Genomic DNA, 24,372 nt, shown 5'->3' on the forward strand with positions numbered 1-24,372 from the left:
CGAAAAGAGTGCAACTCGCTAAACTTAGGTCTTTGGTTATTTCAAACATGGAAACAGTGTTGTGAATAAAATATAGTCAGCCCGAGTCATTTTGCCAAAGGCTAGAAATGTGTGTGTATTTAACTAGACGTGAATACAGAAGAGTGCTATCAGTTTCCATCCACACTTAATGTATCTACATCATAATTTAACGGTAGTGGAAAGTTTGTTTAACAAGAGGCTTGGTTACAATCAATCTATTCCTAGTATATATATAATACAAAGGCAGACAGGAGCTTTTCATAAATCCCTGGCAACTTGTCAGTCATGTCCATTAGCATTTGTCCCCATTCATTTCAAATGCAGCTTGTAAACAAAGTCAAAGACCAAGAACAGTTACAATTTCTGACATGAACAAGTGTATTTTAAGGCTTTTACCTTATACAATGTATAAATTCTGACATGCTAAACTAAAAAAGTAAAACAGCAGTTTTTTTTTAACTTCTGTCGAAGGTTGAAAACAAAAAAAAAGAAGCAAACCATATTCCTTGCCGTAGTTTGTCCAGAGTATGGTCAAAATTAACATGGATTTTTTTCTAAAAACAAAGCAGAACAAAACATCTACGGATAACCCTGATACAGGATTTTTACGTATAAAAATAACTGATAGTACAGTCCAAAATTAAATTCACAGTATTTTTGATGACGCTAGAAGACAAACTGTATTTTTCATTAAAAAGCAAACACAAATGGTCCACAGTCATGATAACATATTGTTGATGCATTTTTTTTTTTCCTTCTTTTTTCCCCCCAATGTTTAAAAAGAAAAAGAATGTGAGAGAGGCATGATCCAGAGAAAAAACCTTAGCATCTGTGAAAAAGTTTAAAAATTACATAGTGAATCTTAGGCTTTAGAGCAAAAAAAAAAAAAAAAAAAAAAACTGGGAAATGTCCTCAAGTCTGTCCAGGGTTTATGTGGAGCCATCAGTCAGCGAAGCCTTGGAGCTGCGCTGCACTCGTCTGTCTGTTCAGGAATATCTCCCTCCATTAGTTTGTCCGCTCCCAGTGGGATCAAAGAAATAAAAAACTCAAAAACATCACGGCTCTGTAAATATGGTGACATCTTAAACTTGCAGCCAACGTGAAGCCTTTTCTCCCCAGCAACACGTTTCCCATTAAGTTTCATTTTTATTTGAAGCAGGTGGATCTCCACGATGGATGTTTGCAGGTTTTCAAGTCCTGAGTTCCACTGAGCAGCAGTTGAGATGTTTAAGCGCCAGGCTTTGTTTGTGTTCATACAAGTGTGTGTGTGTGTGTGTGTGTGTGTGTGTGTGTGTGTGTGTGTGTGTGTGTGTGTGTGTGTATGTGTATATATATATATATATTTTTTTTTTTTTCATCATAAATGTCCAATGGGTGAGAGTTTGTTTTTAACCATAGTTAGGAGAATCATGGCAAATAAATCATTGCCTTAAAAAAAAAAATTCTGAACATTTAAAACACTTTCGTTGTGGTAAAAATACAATATATTCCCAACGAAGAAGCACCAAGTCAAAAAAGTTGTTGATGTCATTCCTCTGCTGTTGTTAAAATGGTGTTGATGTGTCTGAAACGAGAAAGATGAGATCTCTGTAAAATCCGTTTGCCCACCTGTTAGCTAAAATATTTGCACCTATAATAAGAGTTCCTACGGTTTATTAGCACCGACCGTACTAGAGCTTACTGTGATAATCATTAAAATGGCAACCACTCACAGTCAGTGTTTCAAGCCACTGGAGAATCCGTGGGAGTCGCCATTGGTTTGGCTATAACCATTTCCTGCAAAACAGGATCAACACTGTCAAGGGACAAGCTCCATAGCAGCATTTATTTCAGCATTTTGATCATTTTTGAGGAGGACATTGACTGTGAAAAAGCGGTAATACCTTTGTATCCGTTGAGGTGGTGGTGGGTGGAACCGTTTGTGTGGGAGGTGTGGATGGAGGGGAGTAGATGGTCGCTGGCGCCATCGGTGTAGTCTGTGCGCCGGCGCTTTTCTGGCGAAAAACCACTGTGTTTCGCGTCCCTGGTGTCATGGTAACGTCGCTTGCGGCTCTCCCTCTCCTCACTGCTGCCGTTCTTGTGGCTCCGAGCTGCTCCTGGGCTGTGCTGCTCGGCCTCGCTGTCCCGCTGCCTCCGCTTTTTCTTCTTCTTCTTTTTTGTTTCAGCGGCTCTGTCCGAGTCCGAAGCGGAGCTTCTAGGGAAAAACAGAAAACACACCATGATTATTCTCAATCTAAAAAATGTTAATATAAAAAAATATGAGAAAAAAATACCACCCCTTACAACTTCACAGAACCCAAGATGATGTCTTCAAATGTCTTTGTCTGTCTGTGTATTGTGTTTTCTCAGAAAGTCCAAAATCCAAAACTATTGCGTTTACTATGACAAAGAACAGCAAATCCTTACATTTGAGGACCTAAAACCTTGCTTGAAAAATTGCACAATTCATTATCAAAATAGTTGCAGATTTTTTTTCTGGCGATTGACTAATTGATCAATTGGCCAACTGTTTTAGTCCTAAGATAATGAGAATTAAATTATGCAATTCAGTTTACAATGGAGGATAGTACAATTGATGGGGATCTAACAGTGAATGGTTGAGCAAAATGGCAAATATTACTATCCAAAACTAAATTTACACAAAGATGCAGCATGGAGGCAAATATAGCGTTAACTCACCCGCTCTCGCGGTGTCTGTCTTGATCCTTTGACTTCTTCTTTTTCTTGCTCTTTTTGTGTTTTTTAGAGCGGCGGGCCTCCGAGCTGTCGTCCCTCTCCTTGCTCAACGGATCAGCAGTCCTGTGATTCTGGTCCTCCCTGTTTGGAGCCGATTCAAACGTGGAGAGACGAGCCCGAGGAGGCGAGTCCTTGGACTTTGTGGAGGTTTCTCGCTCTGTGGGAGGCGAGGAAGTCTCCTCTTTTGACGGATAATAGTCCCTCTCTCTGCCGTTGCTCTTGTCCTTCATCACCCGGGGTTCTCGACTCTCCTGCTGCCACCGCCCACGACTGTGAGACTCCTCGCGATATGGATAACCGTGTCCCCTCCGCTCACGGTCCCAGTCCTCTCTGGACCGGTGGTGATGATAGTGGTGGTAATGGTGAGAGCACCGGTCACGGTCGCGCTCCCTCGGGTGGTGGACGTTCCGCTCCCAGCGACGCTCAGACTCCCAGTCCCTGTAGGAACGATCGTGAGGAGGCATACGATCCCTGTACGAGCGATGGTGGGGATCTCGGGAGTCCCGTCTGTGCCGATGGTGATCACCGTCGCTTTCTCCACTCCTGTCCCTGTAGTGTCTCTCCCTGTCGTGTCTCTCCCTGTCTCTGCTCCAGTCAGAGTACAGCCTGTCTCTCTCCCTGTCTCGGGAAGTTTGTCCTTCATTGCCTCTAGAACTGGGCTTGGACTGGTGTTGCGCCTTAGCATCTGCGCGTCTTTCAGTGCCTGCTGACGTATCACTGGTCTGTGGTGAATCCTTTGCTTTTTCCCCACCTCTGCTAACCTTCTGTGGAGCTGCAGAGACCCCATTGGTGCTTTGGGAGCAGTCTGGCGGGATGGATAAGGCCGCAGGGTTGCCATGCTGGGCAGAAGAGGAAGCAGATTCCCTAGATGTGACGGAATGGGTCTTTGTAGCTGAAGGTGGAGAGCTAACGGCGGCGGATGCTGTACACTGAGGCAGGGGTTCAGACACTGCTTTAGCCCTTGTGTCAGGAGTGGAGAGATGCTGGCTTTCACTGGCAGCAGGATGGATGCTCTGAGAAGAACTGGCCTGGGATGAGGAAGAATGATGGGCCTCTTTGCTAGAAAAAACAAAACACATAAGCAAATAAATATTGCTTGGCATCACACTTTCGTGGGTGCAATGTCTGTGTATACTGTAAGAATGTGAGAATAAAGTTAATTCATAAAACTCACTGATCAAATGTGATTTTTTTTAACTGCTTAATACTCATGAGTATAGGAACCCCTGCTAAAGTTGACTAAAAAGAGGAATAAAAAAATATCATCTTTTGGAAATTGATCTTAATGCCTTAATTGAAAAAAAATTGGGAAAAATCCAACCTTTGAGGACACCAATTTTCTTTGTGAATGAATAATTTATCGTAAATAAATAAATGTTCTTCCTTAAAATACAGGGGGCATAAGTGTAGACACCCCTATGTTAAATTCCCATAGAAGCAGGCAGATTTTTTATTTTTAAAGGCCAATTATTTCATGGATCCAGGATAGTATGCATCCTGATAAAGTTCCCTTGGCCTTTGGAATTAAAATAGCACCCCATCATCACATACCCTTCAACATACCTAGAGATTGGCATGGTTTTATGTCGGTTAGCCTAATAGCTGGTTTGATTTGCATTGAGAGATGATTTTATGGAAAGTACCCCATGCCTAGGGCTGGGTACCGAACGTCGATACTTTTATGGTATCAAAAAAAATATTCCAATCCTATGAGTATCGAAAAATTCTTTATCTTTCGGTGCCAAATTTCGGTTCCAAAAGCGTCTTAGCGTGTAAGCGCAAGCTTATCTGTCCTCTCTGCATACTGACACAGAGCGGAGCTCCGACCGACACACACACACATACGCACACGGAGAGGTGTGGACGGATTAAACGTCTGCAGTCTTGTTGAAGTCACAGAGAGTCACGGTTGGTTTCAAGTGTGGTTACAGTTTTTAAAACTTCACGCAGACAGCGTTTGCTGCGATATGATATTAATGGCGAAGCCGAAGCGGTCGCGGGTGCTGTTGACGTTCCACTTCCTCTTACAAGCAGCCACAACGGTGGTTTCTCTGCCCTGATGACTGACTGACAGGCTGAGCTTGCAAGGCAAGGCACTTTTATTAATGTTACTCTGAGTGAGCAGTTTTACCAGATTTTTTAATTTTGATAACTGTTTTGATTCACAATTAAGGTGGAAATAAAAGCTTTGTGTTTAATGTATTTTTGTTGATGTTGAAATGGATTTTAAAACATATGGTATCGAAAAAAGTATCGTTAGGAATCGGTATCGAAACTGAGGTATCGAAATTGGCACCGGATCAAAAGATTCTGAACGATACCCAGCCCTACCCATGCCAATCTAGGTATGGTGAACTTCAGCAGGGGTTCCTATACTCATTAGAGTGCTAATCTTACCTTGTATCACTATGGTCACTATCTAGTCCATTAGCAGCAACAGTAGCCACAGTGGATGAACTGCCATGATTACTGCCAGAGATCTGGGGAGCAAAAACAACAGGATTTATTTATTATTTATCTATTTAGAAACAATAGGACTGTTCATAAGGTTATACGTTAAGAATATATAAGCATATAATTTACTTTATCAGGGGGGTTGTGTCCATTCACTTTGTGGTGTCCATAATGGTGCCCATTTTGACTGGATTTAGAGACGCCATTGGTTGGTCCATTTAATCCGTAACCGTTGTGGTGTACTCCCGACTCTCCGTTGGTGGCTTGAGGAGAATTATTAAATGCCTCTCCCGTTCTGCCGTTTCCATTAAAGCGTGACTTGGCTGAACCGCCGTTATCCAGAGTGCCACAGTTCTCCTGGTCCGATTCCTCTGAAGACTCTTGACGTACGGCACCGAAAAACGGACGATCCATTCCAACGTGCGTGTTAATGGTTGCCGTTTCTAACGCGCTATGTACACTTAGTAAAAAAAGAAGAGATAAAAGAGCTGGAGGAGGATGAGCTGCTGCTGCTGCTGGCGGCAGAGGACGGCTGGCTGTAAGAGGACGAGGAGGAGGAGGACGGGCGGTTCGGTTTGCCTTGTCCAATGAAGAATGAAAGCTTCTGGCGCTTGTCGTGGTCTGGGATCATTGTGGGCCGGGTGATTGAGTGGGAGATGGAAGAAGAGGAAGATGCCAGTCCATGGCTTGGTTTTTCCACAACACTGCTGCTGGTGCTGGGCTTGGAGTTGGTGGGATAGTCCCTCAGAGATCCGTTCCCATTAACGTGAAGCGGGCGCTGAGGAGGAAACAAAAAGACATGTTTTAATAATGGAATATACTGTATATCTTAAAGTGCTCATATTATGCTTTTTGTCTTTTTCCGTTTCCTGTATTGTGTTATATATCTTTTTTGTGCACGTTATAGGTTTACAAAGTGAAAAAGCCAAACGTCCACCCCAAAGGGACTTACCATCTCCAGCAGAAAACACTGTTCACAAACAGCTCTATTGTAGTCCAGCCTTTACTTCCGTGACTAACGTGCGTCACTTTGTTATAATGCTAGTCTAGCTGCTAGCGAGGCACTCCCTCATGCTCTGCAACTGACAAGCTAGCAGTACTTACTGCGCATGTGCGACTCCCAACAAAGATGGTACAGAAGTGAGATGTCTCACTCTGTAGCTAAAACAGAGAGCTCAACACACAGGGTGAAAAGAGGAGCTACAGCAATGTGTAGTACAACAAATACATGGTGTTTTCTGAAAATTAAACCACATAACCCTATTCTGGTAAAACCTCTAAATACAATTATGAACCTGAAAATGAGCATAATATGAGCACTTTAAATGGATAACATTCAAATATTAGAGTCTGCAGTACCTTGGTCATGTGTGGTGGCAGCTGGGGACCGATGAAGCCGATGTTGTTTTGGTGTACGGTGGTGTTGACGCGTGGTATCACCACCGGTCGTGGAGACGACTGACCAGGGACGCCTGGGTTATGGCTCATGTGGCTGTAGTCCCCTGTTTTTTTCACATCACTGGACCTAGTGACACCAGCAAAAGAGACATTAGCAATAGGAAGCATTTTAAACAAATGAGAGGGTTCATATGAAAGGCTTGACTTTTTAAGGTTTCTTAGAATGTCTTTTAAAATGATGGTTTACTCACTTGATGTAGAAAAGGACATAAGCCTGCTGGTTGAGAACAGACCTGATGTCACTGACAGACACAGAGGAGTCGTTCATCTGATACCACTGCCCATTGCTTGCCTGGGAAACACAACAGAGGAGTTGGCAGGTTTTAATATATTGGCTTAACAGAATCATAATTGTCACCCATCTTCCGTTTCTACATTTTACTTTTACTCGGTTTCTGAATTTGCTATTAGAATAATAATAATAATAATAATAATAATAATAATAATAATAATAATAATATTGTGTTTATATACTTTTATGCACTCAAACTAAGACCTGGAGAAAACATTTTCTAAGTCAAGACCTCAGTCTGTTAAGAGCAAAAGTTGATGTAGAAACTCTGCATTCAATTGTTATGGTGAGTTATTAATAGACAGCTGGAGATACAAATGTGTGCATGTGTACTTGGCAACAGCAGCGCCATGATTGATTAGAACATTGAGCCAAAGCAGTGCCAGTACCTTAATATAGCAGAAGTAGTGTCCAGCATGACAGCTGAATCCAGAGTGGACCAGCACAGCATACAGCCCGTAGACCTGGGGCTCCCCTTGAGATTGAGACATAAAGGGCTGCAGGTCCAGGTACTCTGGATATTTCACATCCTGGTGACCAAAAAAAACAACAGCTGACTAATATCAAATCAAATATTCACTTCACAAAAACACTAAAATTACAGGTGATTTCCTATAGCTATATCATGGTTCAGGATAGTAAAGTCCACACATGTCATTGTACCTTTGTGATTTTGCCTCCACTGAAGTTTGCAAAGCGTTTGAGTGAGAGGGTGAGCACATTGGCGCTGCGATGGATGGTAAATCTCTTTGAGGCTGTGACCATTTTTTTGCACCTGAGGATAATAAATGTTCAGTTAGTTAGCTGCCAGACTCTTTCTTGACATCTGTTCTAAATTCCTTTAGTCTGTAAAACAACTCACTTGGTGCATTTGTAGGCGTTTTCTCCATCCAGCTGTTCTGGCTTGACAAATTGCTCCAGAGCCTTGGAGACACTGGGAGCTGTCTGCATGGACAGAAAAATAGATTTTGGTACGGTTCTCAAGATCCTTTCAAAAAAATCTGAATTTATTTTTCTTTCTTTTACACATTTGCAATAAAACACAGACTTATCAGACCCACAAGTGACAGAGAATCTTCTGATTACCTTAATTTCGAGAGTTATATCCAAAAAAGGGTCAAATGTATCGGAGACTGCTTTGCAGTTTAAACATTTAACTGAAAAAGAAAAATCTGTGTTTATTAATTAGACGAGGAAAGATGAAAAACAAAAAATTACCTCATGTAGAAGAAACAAATCAAGAAAAAAAAAAAATCAACGCTTGTAACATACCTCTGGACCTTAGGTACCCGCCGAAGACTTGATGGATGAAAGTGGTTGCCTGCGTTTGCCTGTCCAATCTGTCACAAAAGATAAATATGAGGATGAAAATCAACCAATTAGGGCAATGACATACCTGACTGGTTGCCTTATTAATCCAACAAACACATATTTTCTGGCTGTACTAAAACAGAGAAAACATTTACAGTATATTGCACAGACAAGTCACAACATATTGCAGCCGAAACAGCAGGAGTGAGAAAGGGAGGAATTAGAGCATGAGTAATTAGTTGAGAGGCCACCTGTTACTAAGGAATATGAATCAACTTGATACTTGAGGTTCCTAAAATCACTTTCAGTCCCCCGAGAACCACCACGGCCAGCCCAGAGCATCTATTAAACATGCATTTAAGCTTTGTATGCATACATAACCTACTTGGCAAGGGCTTGACACCGATTTCACATATTTCAGGAGAAAAACATGAATACTTTATCCGAAGCGGTGTACAGTTTTGGAAATGTATGAAACTTACTTGGTTCCAGGTAAGCAGGCTTTTTGCATAGCATCCACTGTGTACCGCAGGAACTCATGGGCATCCTCCTGACTTCCATAGCGGAAGTGCTTAGCAATCCCTGTGAGGGAAAAAAACAAAACAGTTAAATATATAGGAAGTTGATAAATGATATTACACTTACTAAGTTAAAAATTATTTTAACAGCACACTACAAACTCCCACCAGAAAATTTCCCTCCAAAATTAAAAAAGTAAACAGCCACACAAGTGCCTCTGTGTCATTCGGTTTAGGTCAACATTTTGTAAAAAATACTTCTGTGTTTTAGGTCTACAGACAACCACTTACTTTTGAGCTCATTGAGCACCCCAATGGGCTTAATGACATTCCCAGAGTTTGCAAAAACCTGAATGATGTGATTTTGCATGGTGCACATCATACAGAACCCCGGCTCGTGACCTGCGTCAGGGACAGATGGTCCAAACATTGATTAGTAAGACATGAATCAGACAATAAATCAGCTCATAGATACAAGCTTGGTGTGACAATTACTGCACGACTGTACAATTACACAATAACTTCCTTGGTGCAAAGAAGCACAATGAAACACTAACTTACATGTTTTGGAGTGCTCCCGTGTCAGCAAGTAGTTGGCAAACGGAGGCGTGTAGGTAAGACACTGCAGGGCTGAGTTGAGGAAGCAGGTGTTCCCCATGTTCTGCAGGCCTGCACCAATGCGCTGAACCTGGGTCCACTTCAGGTTGAGCCGCTCTGGAGGGAAGAGGACCTTCTGGGGCGAGTCAATGCCATCACCGCTGCTTATCACTATACACACAGAGCCAACATTGTTACTAAAATTCGATTCAATGGGGTTCACCTTCAGTACCTTGCAGTCATAGCTATCAGTCTAAAGAGTTATATAATGTAATCCTGACTACTGAGTCAGGCCGGTTTCACGTAGCGTCAGGCAGTCCTCCAGCGGACTGACGAAAAACGCAATTATTCCCATTCATTTTAAATGGGGGTGGTGGGGGCCCCAGGTGGGCGGGAAAAAAAACCTGCAGAGGCCTGCGACGAAAAAAAGATGAGACGGATTCAACTTTTGCAGAAATGCAACCCGACGTCACGCTGCGGTGGCCAATCATGTAACCCGCGATAAGACTTGTCAGTCTCTTTTGAGGTGGTGTAAGAGTCCCGTACAGTAAATAAAAAATGATAAGGTTAAAAAACGAAACACAAGCACTTAACTGCCCAGGAGTTTGTGTAACAGCTGACTGTTTCCTGCAACAAGCTCCAGCACAAAGCACAGTCGATCCGTCTCTTTTCTCTTGCTCTCTCTCTCTCCGTGAAATGAAGCTGCCTGCCTCGGAAATGTCGAGATCTATAAACGATCTGACGGAAAACAATAATTGTGAAATATAAAGTCTATTTGTGCTACAGTACATTAGGTGGTTAAAGAACACAACAGGACGTCACACAAATGGCCCATTTATGTGACACTCCCACCGCTGCACAATCCTGCGGCGGATCGCCGGGCCGACTGATCTAGTCTGAATAAAGCCTAAGATTGTAAAACAAGTTGAAGGATAAAAAAAGAAAGAAAGAAAAAAAAAAAAAGAGAGAGTTTCTCTTTTGTTTCTGCTAAACAAGTCAGGCTGCTCTTTATATCAAAACACCAATTGCGTCACAAGCTCAGGAGATTGATCATGCTCTCACAAAACTGGCTTGGTTATGTAACTGGATGAATGAAAGTAGAGTGGAAGCAGCAACACACAAAACCAGTTGTGCCACACTCTTATAATAATAACAATCTCATAATAAGAGTAGCATACAATTTTGGCTTCCTTAGTGAGCTTGGCATAATGTATATGTACATCAGCATTTCCAATACAGATGGGAAAATACTGATTGGTATTAGCCTCAAATTAATTTATAATTGTACTGCTTGAAAAGATAGGTCAGAATACTCTTCCATGCATCTACTGTGTGAGCGATAAATGGAGGGTAAGGCGTACATTTTCCTCCCAGCTTTCAAAGCATGCATTAAAAACACAGCTGATAAAAGCCCTTGCTTCTACCTTGCTCCTTGGGCCGGTCCGCAGAGGAGGGTGTACTGTTGTAGACTGCAGCTCCAGGCGTTGGGCCCAGGCAGCCTCCTGCAGCCTTCAGCCTCGGAGAGTCGCTGGGCATCGTGGGATTGCCCATTGCCCAGCTGCTGGAACAGCTGCCGTCCATCCCCGCGTCTCCACTGGTAAAGGGAGTTCGCTTACACCCGACTGACTCGTGGTCAGACTTTTCTGAAGATCTGTCAACTATGGTCATTGTTCATTGCTGTATGAGGAGCAGAAACAGAGGTATACAACTATGAGCTGCTGAGAATACAGATTGAGTTAAAGGTTTTGTGTTTTTCATTTCTGTTGTTGCTTTAGACACATGTAATCTGAGTGTGGCACATCATGACCGTTACTGTTCTCAGATACAGAGTGATAACTTTTTAACTTCTCTTACTGTTCTCGATAAGTGTAACAAACTAAATTATACACGTCTTTTTGTTCTCACAGACTATATTAACACAACTCATTAGGATAACATTACAGTACATTTAGATTACAGCCACTACAATAATACCATAGCCAGAATATCGCTATTTACCAAAAATGATCCCTGCATTCAAATACATTGTTTATTTGCATTAGACAATTTCAGGCTCGTCTAGTACTATGCTCTTTAGTCAGTTATAAAAATGTTGTATTAGATATGATGATTTATGTTAGGGGGGAGGGGATCACTATTTCACAGAAGGAGCAGTAGATTATCCAAGTATCAATTAACAAAAGCTATGAACAAAATAATAGCAGGGACTGTAATTGAGTTAAAAGCATAGACTGCATACAGTCTATGGTTAAAAGTAAGACATTTCTCATTCAGCCGCTTGTATTTAAAAACTAATGTAACATAGCTCTTGGGGATAGCAAATCCTGGGCACCTGTAAGGTTTCCTTTAAAAAGCAAACATATGGAAACTGCTTCGAGCATGTTAAAAGCTACTAACTTCTGCTAAAGTTATCTTGTGAACCTTACTAGTTCAAAAACCCGACAGAGGAAATGTCCTGGTCGGAAGCACGTTAACAACAACAGCTGTTCCCTCCCACCTACTCCGGCAGACTGGCGCACGTTGGCTAACAGACGGCTGCTAGGCCTTTAACACGCAGCGCCGCTAAACCTCACTAAAACACGCATTAAACCTTCGTAAGCCCTTGTGGGAGACAGAACACCGATTGAAAGCCCAATCTTTGTCGTCGATGACAGGAACAGAATAACTGATGAGGAGTGAGCGACTCCCGAAGTCACGAACACCATGGAAACGGCGAACACATAGCTAGCTAACAAACGGGGCTAGCTCACATTACGTGCGGCGACGGCACCGCTCGTGCGGCAATATTGATGCTAACGCTAGCTAGCTCGGCTCGATGGAAGCTGAGTGACATGGCGGAGAGCAACGTAACCATCTACTATAAACGCCAAAGAGCAGTTTTTTTTTATTTCCACTTGGAAAAACATTTGATTTACAATACATGGGCTCGAGTAACAGGACGTCTAGCTATCTAGACGAGAAAGGAGGGGCTCGACACCGGCGGTTGTGTGTGCTCACTGCGCTGCTCTCTCCGACATGACAGAGAACCGGTGTAAGACTACTACAACAAATCTCAGCGGCTTAGGCCTACCAAAACATTACGGCTGCACAGTTAATGTGACAATTAATCGTAAAATCAACAACACACTCACCTAAAATCTGTCATGAATACGTTAGTAGCGATTGTAAATCCATTCCTTATTTCCAGCGGGTGTCCGGCGGTGAACAATGACGTAGCTAATTGCTCCACGGGTACATCCGGGTACCTGCAATGAAAGGCAGTCTCTGATTGGTTCATTCGGCCGTTTCTGTGAGAGGAACGTGTTTCGGGACCTTTGTGTACACAATGTACAACCAACATTTCGTGCTTTATACCCACAGAGATATACTTTAAGTGGTTCCAGTATAATTACTTGGTTATAAGCAGGCCAACCTGACAGCACAGATGTTTATATATGTGCTGAAATGCCCATTTAAAAAATAGATTAAGCAGTACCCACAGTATTTCCACTTTTAAAAGTTAATAACTGTGCCGTGTAACCATAAAATCAAAATTGAAAGGCTTATTGTGTCCACAATTGGTTTTCAATTTGCTGACAATGGTCAGCTTCATTTTCATGATCAGGAAGCTGCACAGAATCATAATGGACATGGTCAACTCTGTTTATAGGTCACTTTTTCACTTTCACTTTCAATTTCTTATAAGTATTACTTTTAAAGAAACATCTCAAATGATCAATAATTACATATTGCTTTTCAGAAATCCAACAAGATGTAGCAGAAATAGGTTTTATTGAACAGCTGAATGAAGATAAATAATTGCACCCTTACATCCAGGTGTACAACACACATTTATATGCTTATATACACACACACACACACACACACACACACACACACACACACACACACACACACACACACACACACACACACACACACACACACACACACACACACACTCTACCACTTGTACCAATTCACCAAAACATAGTGCAGCAGTGGTTGAATAAATCAAGTTTTGACAGTATGTGAAAGGCTGAGATCTTTACGGCTCAGGTCTTGTCCGACTCGGAGAAATGAACTGGGACTTCGGAGCTCTGAAGCCGACTGATCTGTCTCCTCAGTTGCATGATCTCTTCCTCCTGCTCTTCAACCCTTCTCTGCAACCCATGGATCACCTAAAGAATAAAGAAATGTGCTTTAAATTAGTTGGTATTTAACTGTACTGCAAACACAAGTGTTATTTAGCCTTGTTGAAGCCAACAGAGAACACTTTCTGGTGACACATGCAGCGTAGCCACACATGTAAACAGTAAAACAAAAACTGCACATTATATGTAATCCTAAATGCAATTTGCATTTGTTTCCAGACAGTTAAATACTTGTAGATTTTGAATTATTAATACCAAATCATTCTTTTTAATTTTTTCATAGCACAAAAAGCCATCAGGGGGTTCTTTTTTTTAGAGCTAAAATATACCCATATATCCCCACACGTACTATGTCTTTACTGCAGAAGAGTTCACTCTGTAGAAGCTCGCTGGCCGTGGGCCGAACACTGGGGTCCTTATTTGTCAGCTTCATGATGAACTTAGTCAGGACTGGCCATCTCTGGCAGAACGAGTCTGGGATTTTCCCTTCTCTCAGGTCCCCAAGGGTCCGGACCCGCTCCATCTCTGTCCCAAAAGGCTGGAATAGCTCGAGAGCCAGCACTCCGATGCTGTACATATCTGACTGGGAAAGCAACAACATTACAAATAAAGTTCTTAAAAATGTCATATAAGCAATGACACTGATGAAGATTAATGATAAAATGACAAAGTTGATAAATGATAAAAGTATAGCACGAAAATATTTCATGTTACGTGAGTATGAATGTTTTTACCTTTGAATCATAATGGGAGCCCTTCAGTTGCTCTGGAGCAGCATACACAAATGTGCCAACACCTGTAGTATGTGAGGAATCTGCAAAATACACCAGAAATGCGACTTTAAAGAAAACAGTACCATCTAGCGGTGATTCTGTTAAGTACTGTGCTATAAAAATATATAACAAGCGGTATTACCACTGCTGGGAGAGGTGGTGCTTGTATGGCCATCCATTATTATATCCCTGCAGGCCAGACCAAAGTCCCCAATCCGAACATGGTAGTCATGACCATGGAGGAAAATGTTCCTTGGCTGTAGAAAAAAACAAATACATTGTAATTATAGCTGCTGCGCAGCTGAGATTCAGGGCCGGGCGTTTTAATGAGGAAGAAGACAAATGAGAAATACAATTATCATTAAACCTTGAAATCTAGTTGTCTAATGCACACAAACAATACATGAGTAGGTATTAGCATGTTTGTTCTGTATTAACCAGGGCTTGAACTCACAAACTCAGACATCAGGGACAAGTCATGATCTTGTTGAACTAACTGCCAAGTAAGTAACCATAGAAGGCTTTTACACTTAATGACTAAGGAAATCACAAGGGTCGCAGATTTCAAACTAGTGACAAAAATCCAGTTATCAAGACAACATTCTGAGTTTCTGTACTTTATTTAAACATAGATATGTCTGTAATTTATTTTTACAAACATTGATTGCTCCACAAGTGACAAAACTGATCCTTAAAGATGCTCTATTCCCATTGACTGCAATAGCTTACTGTACATGAGGATAGAATTCAAAATGTTGTAAAAATTTCATTTTTGGAGAAAAAAAGTCTGATATTTACCACACTACTTCCACCACGAGATCATGATGAACATTGGACATTTATTAAGTGAGAATTTGAGGTAGTTGTTTACAGTAAATTAGTAAGAGTAATTGGCAAGCATTTAAGTTTTTGCAAAGTAATAACTCCCTGCTTTCCTAAAAGTAAAATATTGAGGCGCCTCAAGCCTTGAAACAACCTCAACATAACTGAGAAGGGTGTCATCAGTTCCCATAATTGGCCCCGCACGTAGCCAGAAGTTACCAGTTGTGACAGGAAGGCTTTACATCAAACTTTAGGCACGTAGCTCTCAAACCGACATGATGAAATCAGACTGACTGAAAACACAGAACACAGAAAACAGAAGTAGCATTTTGATTTCTCCCTCCTCAGAGAGCCAAATTAGCTGACAAATGAGAAGTTCACGCTTGCATGGACAAACCAGAATAACCCGCTTTCAACCACTACAGTACACACCTCCTGAGAGAAACAGACAGCAGTGAAGCTGCCATGCCTGGTCATGTTGGAAGAGAGCAAAGAACATGGGGATAGGAGCGGTAACACGGTCAAGTTCCTCAACAATGAATTCTATACCGGAATTATGGATGAAGACTTGGGACATATAGGAGACATGTCAAAAAAGTATGGGAGCAACTTTCTCATCGAGATACAGGGTGCACCTGGAGACGTTTTCTGGAAGGTAAGTGCAACAATGCAAACCTTTTTTTTTTTTTAAATGACAATTGACAGAATTGAAACATGTTAAAGGTTTAGTTTCACAGTGCCACATGGACAGAAACACAGCATCTTATACGTATAGATTATAATATTGCCAAATATATAAATGAACATGCATACAGTATGCACAGCGATGACCACAAGAAGCGTATTATTCAATTTATAAAATCAAAAGGAAAAAATAAGGACATTCTTGCAATGTTTGACTGCAACATATTTGTATTTCCCAGTTTGTCTTGTCTCGCCTTGTCTCGCCTCAGGGTCTTGCTACACTTCCCCTTCATCTGGCTGCCTCTTACAGAAGAGTAAAGAGCATGCAGAGCCTGCTGTCAACAGGGGCAGACCCTGAACTCAGGTCTGGATAAACACAATAAACAACTCAGCTGGAGTTGTTTATCTTTATTAGTTATACAGTTTACAATGGCATGCAACACTTCTTCCTTTTATCGTTTACCGGTGTTCGACACCCACGTAAAGCAGCTAACCAGATCTTTTTTTCCACTTAAGAAGTAGTAAAGTTAGTCAACTCACATCGGTAGTTTCAACTGCTGAACTTAAGACGCTTACACATGCCTTCATCTCATCTCACAACAACTGTACACACTTTTTCTTCTCACTTAGTATCTCTGCTCTGGATCGTCTTTAGTCATTCCAGAGTACTGCTGCAAGGCTACTCACTAGGTCAAATAGACCGTCTCATATTAACCCTGTTCTTAAGTCTCTTCACTGGCATATAAGATTCCGTTTTAAATTCGCACTCCTACATATAGAGCATTGCACGGTCAGGCTCCTGCAAATGTGCCTGAGGTACTTCACCCATATTCGTCAGCTCGCTCTCTTAGGTCAAATATGATAAATTTACTGTCTGTCCCACGCACCCGGCCTAAGACTTGAGGTGTTTTGAGTCCGTGGCATCTAAACTACGGAATGCTCTGCATCCACCCTTACGGTCCGCTCCTTCTGTGGATTTAAAAAAAATCTGTTTAGACAGGAGTTTGGTTGACCTGTCTGCACTTTATGTATTATTATATCATTTTTAATTGTGTTTTAAAAACGTGTAATCTTGTGTGTTTTTTATGCCCCTGTAAAACACTTTGTGATTTTATCTGTGAAAAGCGCTTTATAAATACATTTTACTTACTTAAAGACTTACTTTTATCTCGAATAAAAAAAATAAAAATCTGCACCAGTTTCACTGTCTCTACCTCTGTCACAGGGACCAGCTCGGTCGAACCACTCTGCACTTGGTGATAGCCGGTTGGCCGAGAATCCTGACTAATTGGCCAAAACCAGGCTCCAAGTTCCAGACTGCTGTAATCGGCGTGCGTAGGCAGGCAGAGGCCTGTCTACGGCTCCTCTGTGAGCACGGTGTTAACGTCAATGCAGAGGTGAAAAGTTTATCATATAGAACATCAAAGTTAAGCAATTTTAGCATTTTTTTTTTTACTAATTTAAGCTCATGTCTGTGAAACATACACTGTAAAGAGCCTCACAAATGCAAATAAATCCCTTTTGAAATGTTTTGCCAAAGGTGTGTTTCTTGTGGTTCCTCTCTAGGTGGAAGGGAGTCACCAGACAGCTCTCCACCTATCAGTACGCTACGTGGCTCTGTCTGCTGTCCACATTCTGGCCAGCTATGGTGCTGATGTTAATGCTGTGGACAGCACCGGGATGACTCCCCTGCACATGGCTGCTGGGATCCTCCATAAGGACATTATGGCCAACTTGATCAAGGAGGGAGCAGATACAAACATGGTTCGCATTGTCCCCCTGTGCATAAGAATTTATATGTGACACCCAGTGATTCCCCTTTAACTGTCTTTTCGGTGCTTTAATATTGTTGAAATATGTGCATTAGGTTCTACATTAACTTCAAATACATTCTTGACTATTTTCAAGGGGGTCAAGCATTCTGGCAACACTCCCCTGCACGTAGCTGCTGTGGCAATGGCTATGAAGACCACTCAAACCCTGGGGGACGACATTAGCTGCATCTCTGAGCTGCTAGAGCACGGGGCCGAGGTCAACGCGGTGAACAAAGCTGGGTTGACACCTTTACAGGAGGCGTGCAGCATGGGCAACAAGGAGCTGGTGGAGCTGCTGCTCAGGTATGGAGCCAATATCAATAAGCTGACTAAAGCAGGGGAGAGCTGTCTGTTCCTGTTCCTGAACCGCAGACCTAACGTAAGGAACAGCTCTCTGCTGCTGAAACTCCTCAGCCTCACCTCCCTGCTCACAGTCTACAACCACAACGGCCACCTGCCCTCTACCTTGACACTACCATGTTTCTTCAAACAGAGAGACCAGCTACTAAATCTCACTCAGCAGCCAAGGAGGCTTCAGGAGATCTGCAAGAGTGGCATTTATCTAAAACATGTGCACGGCAAGAGAGAAGAGTTGAGGAAGATCCTGCCTGAGAAGCTATATGACTTTGTGTTCAACTACTGGGAAAAAAAGATTTCCTTTGTGACAGATGTTGACCAGGACTCTCTTAATTACTTTTTTAATATTACTTCTAGTTGACACCTGTGTGTCAATGCAAACTACTGCAAAAGTTTGCATTAAGCTACAGAGATAACCTCAAATATATGCTGATCATTGACAAATATAATCTATCAAAGCACCTTACCTTCAGGTCTCTGTGCATGATTCCCCTGGAGTGAATGTACTCCACTCCTTCAAGTATCTTTCTCAGCACACTGTATGTATGTTCGGAATCAACACATCTGTAAGGACCTGAAAATACAAAAGTTAAAAGAATTAAAAAAATTCTCTAAAATTGTATTTGATGTCATTTTATGTACAATCTGTAATAGAACAATATCATTTTGTAAAGTGTTAAACAATTACATCTTGAGGTTTGATCTTCTTTGGGCTTGGTGTTCCTCTCAGAGATCCAGTCCTTCAGTGAGCGCTCACACAGCTGCATCTGGATGTAGAGCATCAGGTGGAACTGTACCTGCAGATATAACCATAACTGAAAACTTTATATCCATTTTAAGTGTACACTGAAGCGAAAACATGGCAATCTTTATCCCTCTAGAAATTTGTCTGATCACTGAAAGCCTGGTTTAAGCACCTACCTCTTTAAAAGGCTTTGTTGTGCATTTGTTGATGCAGGAGTTGTTGTTCAGTTCCATGCTACTCCTGCTGGATTCCTCCTCTAACAGTGCTGAACTGTTCCGCCCCATGGCAGGACATTTGGAGCTTTTCGGGGGACCTTCTTGTCCCAGGAACACACAGGGGACGTAGTTCTTGGGAATCCGGCGCATCGTCTTGGGACACACCACCTGGCCCTTCTCCTGGGTTGGAACTAAAGCGGTGACGTGCTCCGCCTCTCTTGGGGGCACTTTGGCATTTGAAGCAGAATCTGTCGATGCTCGACTGAGGCTTTGGAAAACTATCGAAGAGCTGGAGCTGCTGTTGTCAGGGCTCTCATTAGAACTGTGAAAGAAAGAGCCGAGATAGACTTAGTGTTGTTGGACAACTGCTATTGCATTGCCAGATATTATTCCTCAGCGCTGCTGAGTAAGGTCTGGCTCCTCCACACATGCATTCCAGGATAGGAGAAAAAAAAAAAAAACACTCTGGGTTGTTTGCATTTCTGTAAACCAATCGCAATCGTCTTTGGCGGCGCTAAGTTCCGGAAGCAGCGACGGTGGCTCTGCAAAATATTCCTGGGAAGGAACTTGTTTTGGTCAAACATTTGCACCCCGCAAAAGAAAACGCCACATACAATATTAAATAAGTTAACTGTTCACACAATACAGTGATGTGAGCTATCTAAATTAGCTGGATACATGGTGAAATCAGCAGGCTTGCCTTATTGCACGATCCAAATTTTCTTCAAAACTTGCCATTTTCAGCATGTAGCTTACTAGTTTGGAGGTTGTGGTTGTTGTTTCCGTAGCAAACGGAGTTTGAGAACGGCAATACAAAGAGAGCGGAAGGTGAGGGACATCGAGCGCCAGATGTTCCAGCGACTATCCTGGAGATAAACTGTCGTCGACCCAGAATATTGGAAAACATAATCAATCCATCAGACTTTATTTATATAGCATAGAAATGTAGCACAAAGTGCTTCATACAACCCCCACCCCCACACACACACACACACACACACACACACACACACACACACACACACACACACACACACACACACACACACACACACACACACACACACACAGTAGTGGTCCTACCTGTCTTGTTGTTCCGGTGACTCCAGTGCAGGCAGGAGAGGCTCAGGATCTACAACAGAGTTTTTTTTCCCCATAAAGCTTCTCTTATGATAGTACAGTCACTAATTTTTAATTTGTCTAATTTGTCACAGTTAACAACTCACATGCCACAGGCTGAACATGTTCCATCCACGCAGTGTGATAGCCAACAACATTTACATGTAGCAGGCTGGACAACACTTTGACTTCCCTGAGGACCTAGAGCCAAACAAAATAGTGTAATTATTAATCTATTATATCTCTGGGTGTAAAAAAACAACTCTACTGATAAAACACTGATGGCCCACCTTCATGCAGTCATCTTTTGAGACTTTTTTGATGAGAATTTTCTTCACCGCATAAAACTGTCCATCCAGTTTGTTCATAACCTACAAGATGATGTCAAATGTAACATGATTGTGTTAATCAACTTAGTCCTTCTTTAGAGGAGTTTGTTAAAAAAAAATAGCATTGAGTAGAAAAGAGTAAAATACCTTAAAAACATTTCCATATGATCCTTTTCCAAGTCGGACTATTTCTTCAAATTCACTAACATAACGGGACGTCTGTGCTTGAAACAGCCCCTCCTTAGGTCTGTGGAAAGGCAAAAACAAACATCACTTACACAATACTTAAATATTTAATTGAAGCAAGTCAACTTCAAAAACTACTCATAGTACAGTCTACCTTATAGCAGGATTGTGCGTGTTTGAGCCGAGACCTTGTTGGCCCTGCAAAATGAGATGAGGATAAACAGTAACCACACCGTGCACATGATAACACTAGATTGTACCAGTTAGTAATTTTTTTAAAGCTTTACCCAGTTCACAAAACTGTAAGTTAACTGCTTTGATCAATACTCTTATTGACAAGTCTATTATACCACGTACAAATAACAACTTTACATAATAGTCCTAGTCCCAAACTAACATACCTACTACTACAAAGCCCCCAATAGAGAAGATGAGCCAAAAATAATTTGGATGATCTTTTTTTAATGGGCCCTGTCCCGTTGCAAGTATGAATAGGTGGTGCCTTGAAGTAGAAAAGGTTGAGAACCCCTGCCCTGCTGGACATACTGGTGATGTGTCCAGTTACCTGTGGGTACAGCGAGGAGCTGGCAGCATGAAGCAGCTCAGTGAAGGCCCGGTTGTGCTGCAGTCTGACGGTGCTGAACTCATCACTTATGGCCAAAGGGGAGAGGAGGTTCATGGTAGCTAAACGCTGGCCAATGACTGTCAGAGGGAAACAACACAATCATTTGTAACTAGGGTTTGTAAATTTGGAATAAATAAACAATAATCGCAAGGTACTTCACACAGCCGAATGTAGGGACAGAATGGTAAACCTGTCTTTTCAAAACTACCAATCAATTCCAGCCCAACATCTCAGTACATACCTTTAAACAGCGTACGTGAGCGCGCTGGGTTGCTCTCGTAGACGAAGCACAGGTGCTCCAGTAGAGACCCCAGGAGAAGGTGGTTGGGGATTGCTGAGGCAAACTCTTGGATGGATGGGTAATGTTTACCAGCCATAAACACCTCACGATTATTATCTGTGTCAGAAGCTGAGCATACCAAATAAAAAGAAAAAAGAAAGAGGAAGCAGTGGTTAATTATTACGATGGGATGATTCTTTGTTCCGTTTTGTTTTTGTAGCACCAAACAACAGTTTAGATTACATTTCACTTTGTTAAACTCCAACTAAAATGAAATACTCATATAAGCACACTGTTTCTTTGCTGTAGTCTTACCTTCTTCAATAACTTTTGCTATCATTTCAACAATGTTTCTGTCTCCTAGGTCCATTTTTTTCTGTGTAAAAACACCGTTGGTGCGATATTAAGCCTACTAATGATTATCCTGTTCACCCCCGGGGCAAAATATAAGCTCATCTTGTTCATACATAAGGGGGCGTGCACAGCAGTAATGCTTATCTGCCTGGTCCAGCAGACATCCAGCCCCATCCACCTACTGCACTCCCACACTGACTGTAAACACATGATGAAGTTGAGCCACTTGAGGTCACTGTACCTGAATGGGAGAGAGGGGCTGTTTTATCTTTCCCACACATCTTTACTCTCATACCGCTGGATGAGCGGAGTGGCAGGTCTTGACTTGTTCTGTAGCAGAAATTCGTTGCTGAACTCAAATTTGACTTGATCTTACATTCCGATGATGTCACTAGACCCATGCAAACTTATTTTTCAACAGCAAGTTCGTAGAAGATTTAGGGTAAATTGGCATTCCACCAAATTTATACATGAAGGTCAATTTACCTGTCGTAGAGAGTACTATTCAGCCTGTAAAGACAGCTGTGTGAAATCTTCTGTGGCAATGGAGGGAGCTATCGAAAGTTTGAGAAAATAACCCTGATGATGTCATCTGCATTATGAACTGGGGGGCATGTAGTTTAAAAGATGGCTGGATTTAACAGGCAGGGAGGGTCTAATGAAATATGCTATCAAGTTGCATTATTGGACACGGAGGATCCACCAATTTCTAAACCTTGACTCGTACATGCACAAAAGGCCGGATGTCCTGGCATCCATTACTGGAGTTTGACCTTTCTATTTTTAATCTGTCTTGCGCTAGTCCTCCTACTTTATGAATGTCCTATATCAAATTACTAGAGTACCCCTTTAAGCCTGTTGATTAGGGATGGGCTGTAAGCCTACAGAACAATATAACACAATAACTTCTTCTTTTAATATTGATTCATACCACGCTATATATCAATTTACTTTGTTTTTTATTAAGAAACAAAAACAAACATGTAGTTGTTATTCGTAATATTCATAACATGAGAATGCAACAGTTCTTTTTTTTAAGACAGGACAGCTGAAGACATAAAAGAGGAGGAATGATATGCAGCAAAGGGCCGCAGGTCGGAATTGAATCAATGGCCATTGTGGTAAGGACTGAGCAGGTGAGCTACCTGTGTCCCGGACAACTTTAGAGGCTTGGTTTGGATTAATTTACCTTAACAGAATAGAGAACAGGACTGGGCTGTCCAACTAAGTGGAAAGATATTTATTCTAGAGGTTATTTCTATGATGGAACAATCAAAGTTGATCAAAGTTAATCCTTAGAGGCTTACAGTCTGCAGTTTGTTTTAATAAAAGGGACACTACCATGGCTTGTATAGGGGTAAAAATGTCCTAAGATGAGGAAAAGACTAAAACATGTATGAATGGAAATGCATTTTGTTGCCCAAAAGTGTAATAACAAATACTAAACTCTGGTATTAAAACACGGTTACACTGAAATCTACAAGTGCAAAAATATGGTATAGTGTGGACTGTGCTAGAAGATAAATAATATACCTTTTAAAATGTGGCTATATTTTCCTGGACTGTATAAACTCCAAATCTTGCTTTAAAAATGTTTAATGGGGGACAACTGGTGGATGCCTGGATACTGGTTACTGGCCAAAACCCATAATCTGATTTATTGATGTGTCTGATGTGTAAAATACATGTAGGTGTGGACAGAAATTAGCTCAAATTTTTATTAACTGCAGACAATTTCATGTTCAGGTTTTATTATTAAACCACTCAACAGAATTTAGGCACCATAAATTTGTTATTGCTTTTCCAAAAGCACAGGACACAGTGACCCATTTGTCTGCTGTGGTACTACAGTTTATCTAACATGGATGTTTATCAAAAATGGAATAATGGTAGGGTGTGCACTTTACTGCACGTGTGTGTGTGTGTGTTGGGGGGGGGGGGTCCACCCACCCTATAATTTCTCAACTACGCCCCTGCCTGTTTATATAAGCAAGAAAATCTTTGCTAGCTATTCACAATCAGACGTTTGTACTCTGGCATGATTGTGTCAGGTAACGTTAATGTGGGATAACCGGATAACCGCCACCAAGGAACAGTAAACAACTAATTAATTAACGTAGAAGAAGAAAAGCTGCTTACTGTCAAAATGGACTTCATCGTCCTCTTCGCTTGCCAAACTTAACAGGCTAACGTTACTCTCCACCTCATGTCTATTGATGGGTTTAAGGTTGCGGACAGCCAAAAAGTTACTGCTGCTTCCAGAACATTCCTCTGACCTCAGGAATCCGTTGTTGGATGTTGAACTGTACATTTTTTTGTATGCAAAAAAACGATGACTTGACAAAACAAAGTACTAAAACGCTGTCTAATTCACACAGCAGCTAACGTTATTTTATATCTGCAGTATGCTGCGCCAAACTACTGGTTGAATCCTTCCTTCCCAAGTTTTAACATCGTATGAATCTTTCAGAAGAGATTAAACATTTCTCTCACAAGTAGCCGACCATATGGTCTGTCAGAAGACGGCCATAATGCAATAGCCAGAGAGG

The 24,372-nt window shown here is 41.7% G+C and overlaps 3 protein-coding genes across 7 annotated transcripts; 1 reads left to right on the top strand and 2 right to left on the bottom strand.

Moving 5' to 3' along the window:
- Window positions 1-340: 340 nt before the first annotated feature.
- Window positions 341-12,643, bottom strand: usp42 (ubiquitin specific peptidase 42). The gene is given in 19 exon segments (XM_039787531.1): window positions 341-1,585; window positions 1,734-1,797; window positions 1,905-2,215; window positions 2,701-3,816; window positions 5,155-5,237; window positions 5,341-5,640; window positions 5,642-5,989; window positions 6,571-6,736; window positions 6,861-6,961; window positions 7,351-7,491; window positions 7,625-7,736; window positions 7,824-7,906; window positions 8,048-8,118; window positions 8,234-8,301; window positions 8,755-8,854; window positions 9,082-9,192; window positions 9,352-9,558; window positions 10,812-11,064; window positions 12,519-12,643. Coding segments are annotated over 17 exon segments (3,624 nt in total). The 5' UTR covers window positions 11,056-11,064; window positions 12,519-12,643; the 3' UTR covers window positions 341-1,585; window positions 1,734-1,735.
- A 496-nt stretch (window positions 12,644-13,139) lies between these two features.
- Window positions 13,140-24,360, bottom strand: eif2ak1 (eukaryotic translation initiation factor 2-alpha kinase 1). Of its 4 annotated transcripts, XM_039787295.1 has the most exons (16): window positions 23,963-24,100; window positions 22,065-22,153; window positions 21,431-21,598; window positions 21,130-21,266; window positions 20,719-20,762; window positions 20,526-20,625; window positions 20,340-20,420; window positions 20,157-20,250; window positions 20,014-20,062; window positions 18,892-19,252; window positions 18,659-18,767; window positions 18,438-18,544; window positions 14,436-14,550; window positions 14,255-14,334; window positions 13,870-14,103; window positions 13,140-13,547 (listed from the first exon to the last, which is right to left on the bottom strand). In XM_039787295.1, the coding sequence occupies exons 2-16, from the start codon at window positions 22,114-22,116 to the stop codon at window positions 13,422-13,424; spliced, it is 1,857 nt and encodes a 618-aa protein (XP_039643229.1). In that variant the 5' UTR covers window positions 22,117-22,153; window positions 23,963-24,100; the 3' UTR covers window positions 13,140-13,421. The 4 variants fall into 4 exon arrangements, with proteins under 4 accessions (XP_039643229.1, XP_039643227.1, XP_039643228.1 ...); XM_039787293.1 differs by lacking the exon at window positions 22,065-22,153 and having other exon boundaries at window positions 23,963-24,359; XM_039787294.1 differs by lacking the exons at window positions 22,065-22,153; window positions 23,963-24,100 and adding an exon at window positions 21,785-21,978.
- LOC120550658 (ankyrin repeat domain-containing protein 61-like) lies at window positions 15,330-18,587 on the top strand. Of its 2 annotated transcripts, none has more exons than XM_039787299.1 (5): window positions 15,330-15,770; window positions 16,039-16,163; window positions 17,025-17,196; window positions 17,366-17,563; window positions 17,708-18,587. In XM_039787299.1, the coding sequence occupies exons 1-5, from the start codon at window positions 15,591-15,593 to the stop codon at window positions 18,329-18,331; spliced, it is 1,299 nt and encodes a 432-aa protein (XP_039643233.1). In that variant the 5' UTR covers window positions 15,330-15,590; the 3' UTR covers window positions 18,332-18,587. The 2 variants fall into 2 exon arrangements, with proteins under 2 accessions (XP_039643233.1, XP_039643234.1); XM_039787300.1 differs by having other exon boundaries at window positions 16,069-16,163.
- Window positions 24,361-24,372: the final 12 nt, after the last annotated feature.

The sequence above is a fragment of the Perca fluviatilis genome, chromosome 21 (genome assembly GCF_010015445.1).
Source record: "Perca fluviatilis chromosome 21, GENO_Pfluv_1.0, whole genome shotgun sequence".
NCBI classification, from domain to species: domain Eukaryota; kingdom Metazoa; phylum Chordata; class Actinopteri; order Perciformes; family Percidae; genus Perca; species Perca fluviatilis.

What these genes read in the sequence shown, in the direction of transcription:
- LOC120550658 (XM_039787299.1), top strand. Translation starts at nt 15,591, where the DNA reads ATGTTGGAAGAGAGCAAAGAACATGGGGATAGGAGCGGTAACACGGTC. An exon ending in CTGGAGACGTTTTCTGGAAG is followed by an intron (nt 15,771 to 16,038) that starts GTAAGTGCAACA and finishes TGTATTTCCCAG; the next exon opens with TTTGTCTTGTCTCGCCTTGT. An exon ending in AGGGAGCAGATACAAACATG is followed by an intron (nt 17,564 to 17,707) that starts GTTCGCATTGTC and finishes ACTATTTTCAAG; the next exon opens with GGGGTCAAGCATTCTGGCAA.
- eif2ak1 (XM_039787293.1), bottom strand. Translation starts at nt 24,134, where the DNA reads ATGTACAGTTCAACATCCAACAACGGATTCCTGAGGTCAGAGGAATGT. An exon ending in GCTCCTCGCTGTACCCACAG is followed by an intron (nt 20,763 to 21,129) that starts GTAACTGGACAC and finishes CTCATTTTGCAG; the next exon opens with GGCCAACAAGGTCTCGGCTC. An exon ending in CACCACCTCTCCCAGCAGTG is followed by an intron (nt 14,335 to 14,435) that starts GTAATACCGCTT and finishes TGTATTTTGCAG; the next exon opens with ATTCCTCACATACTACAGGT.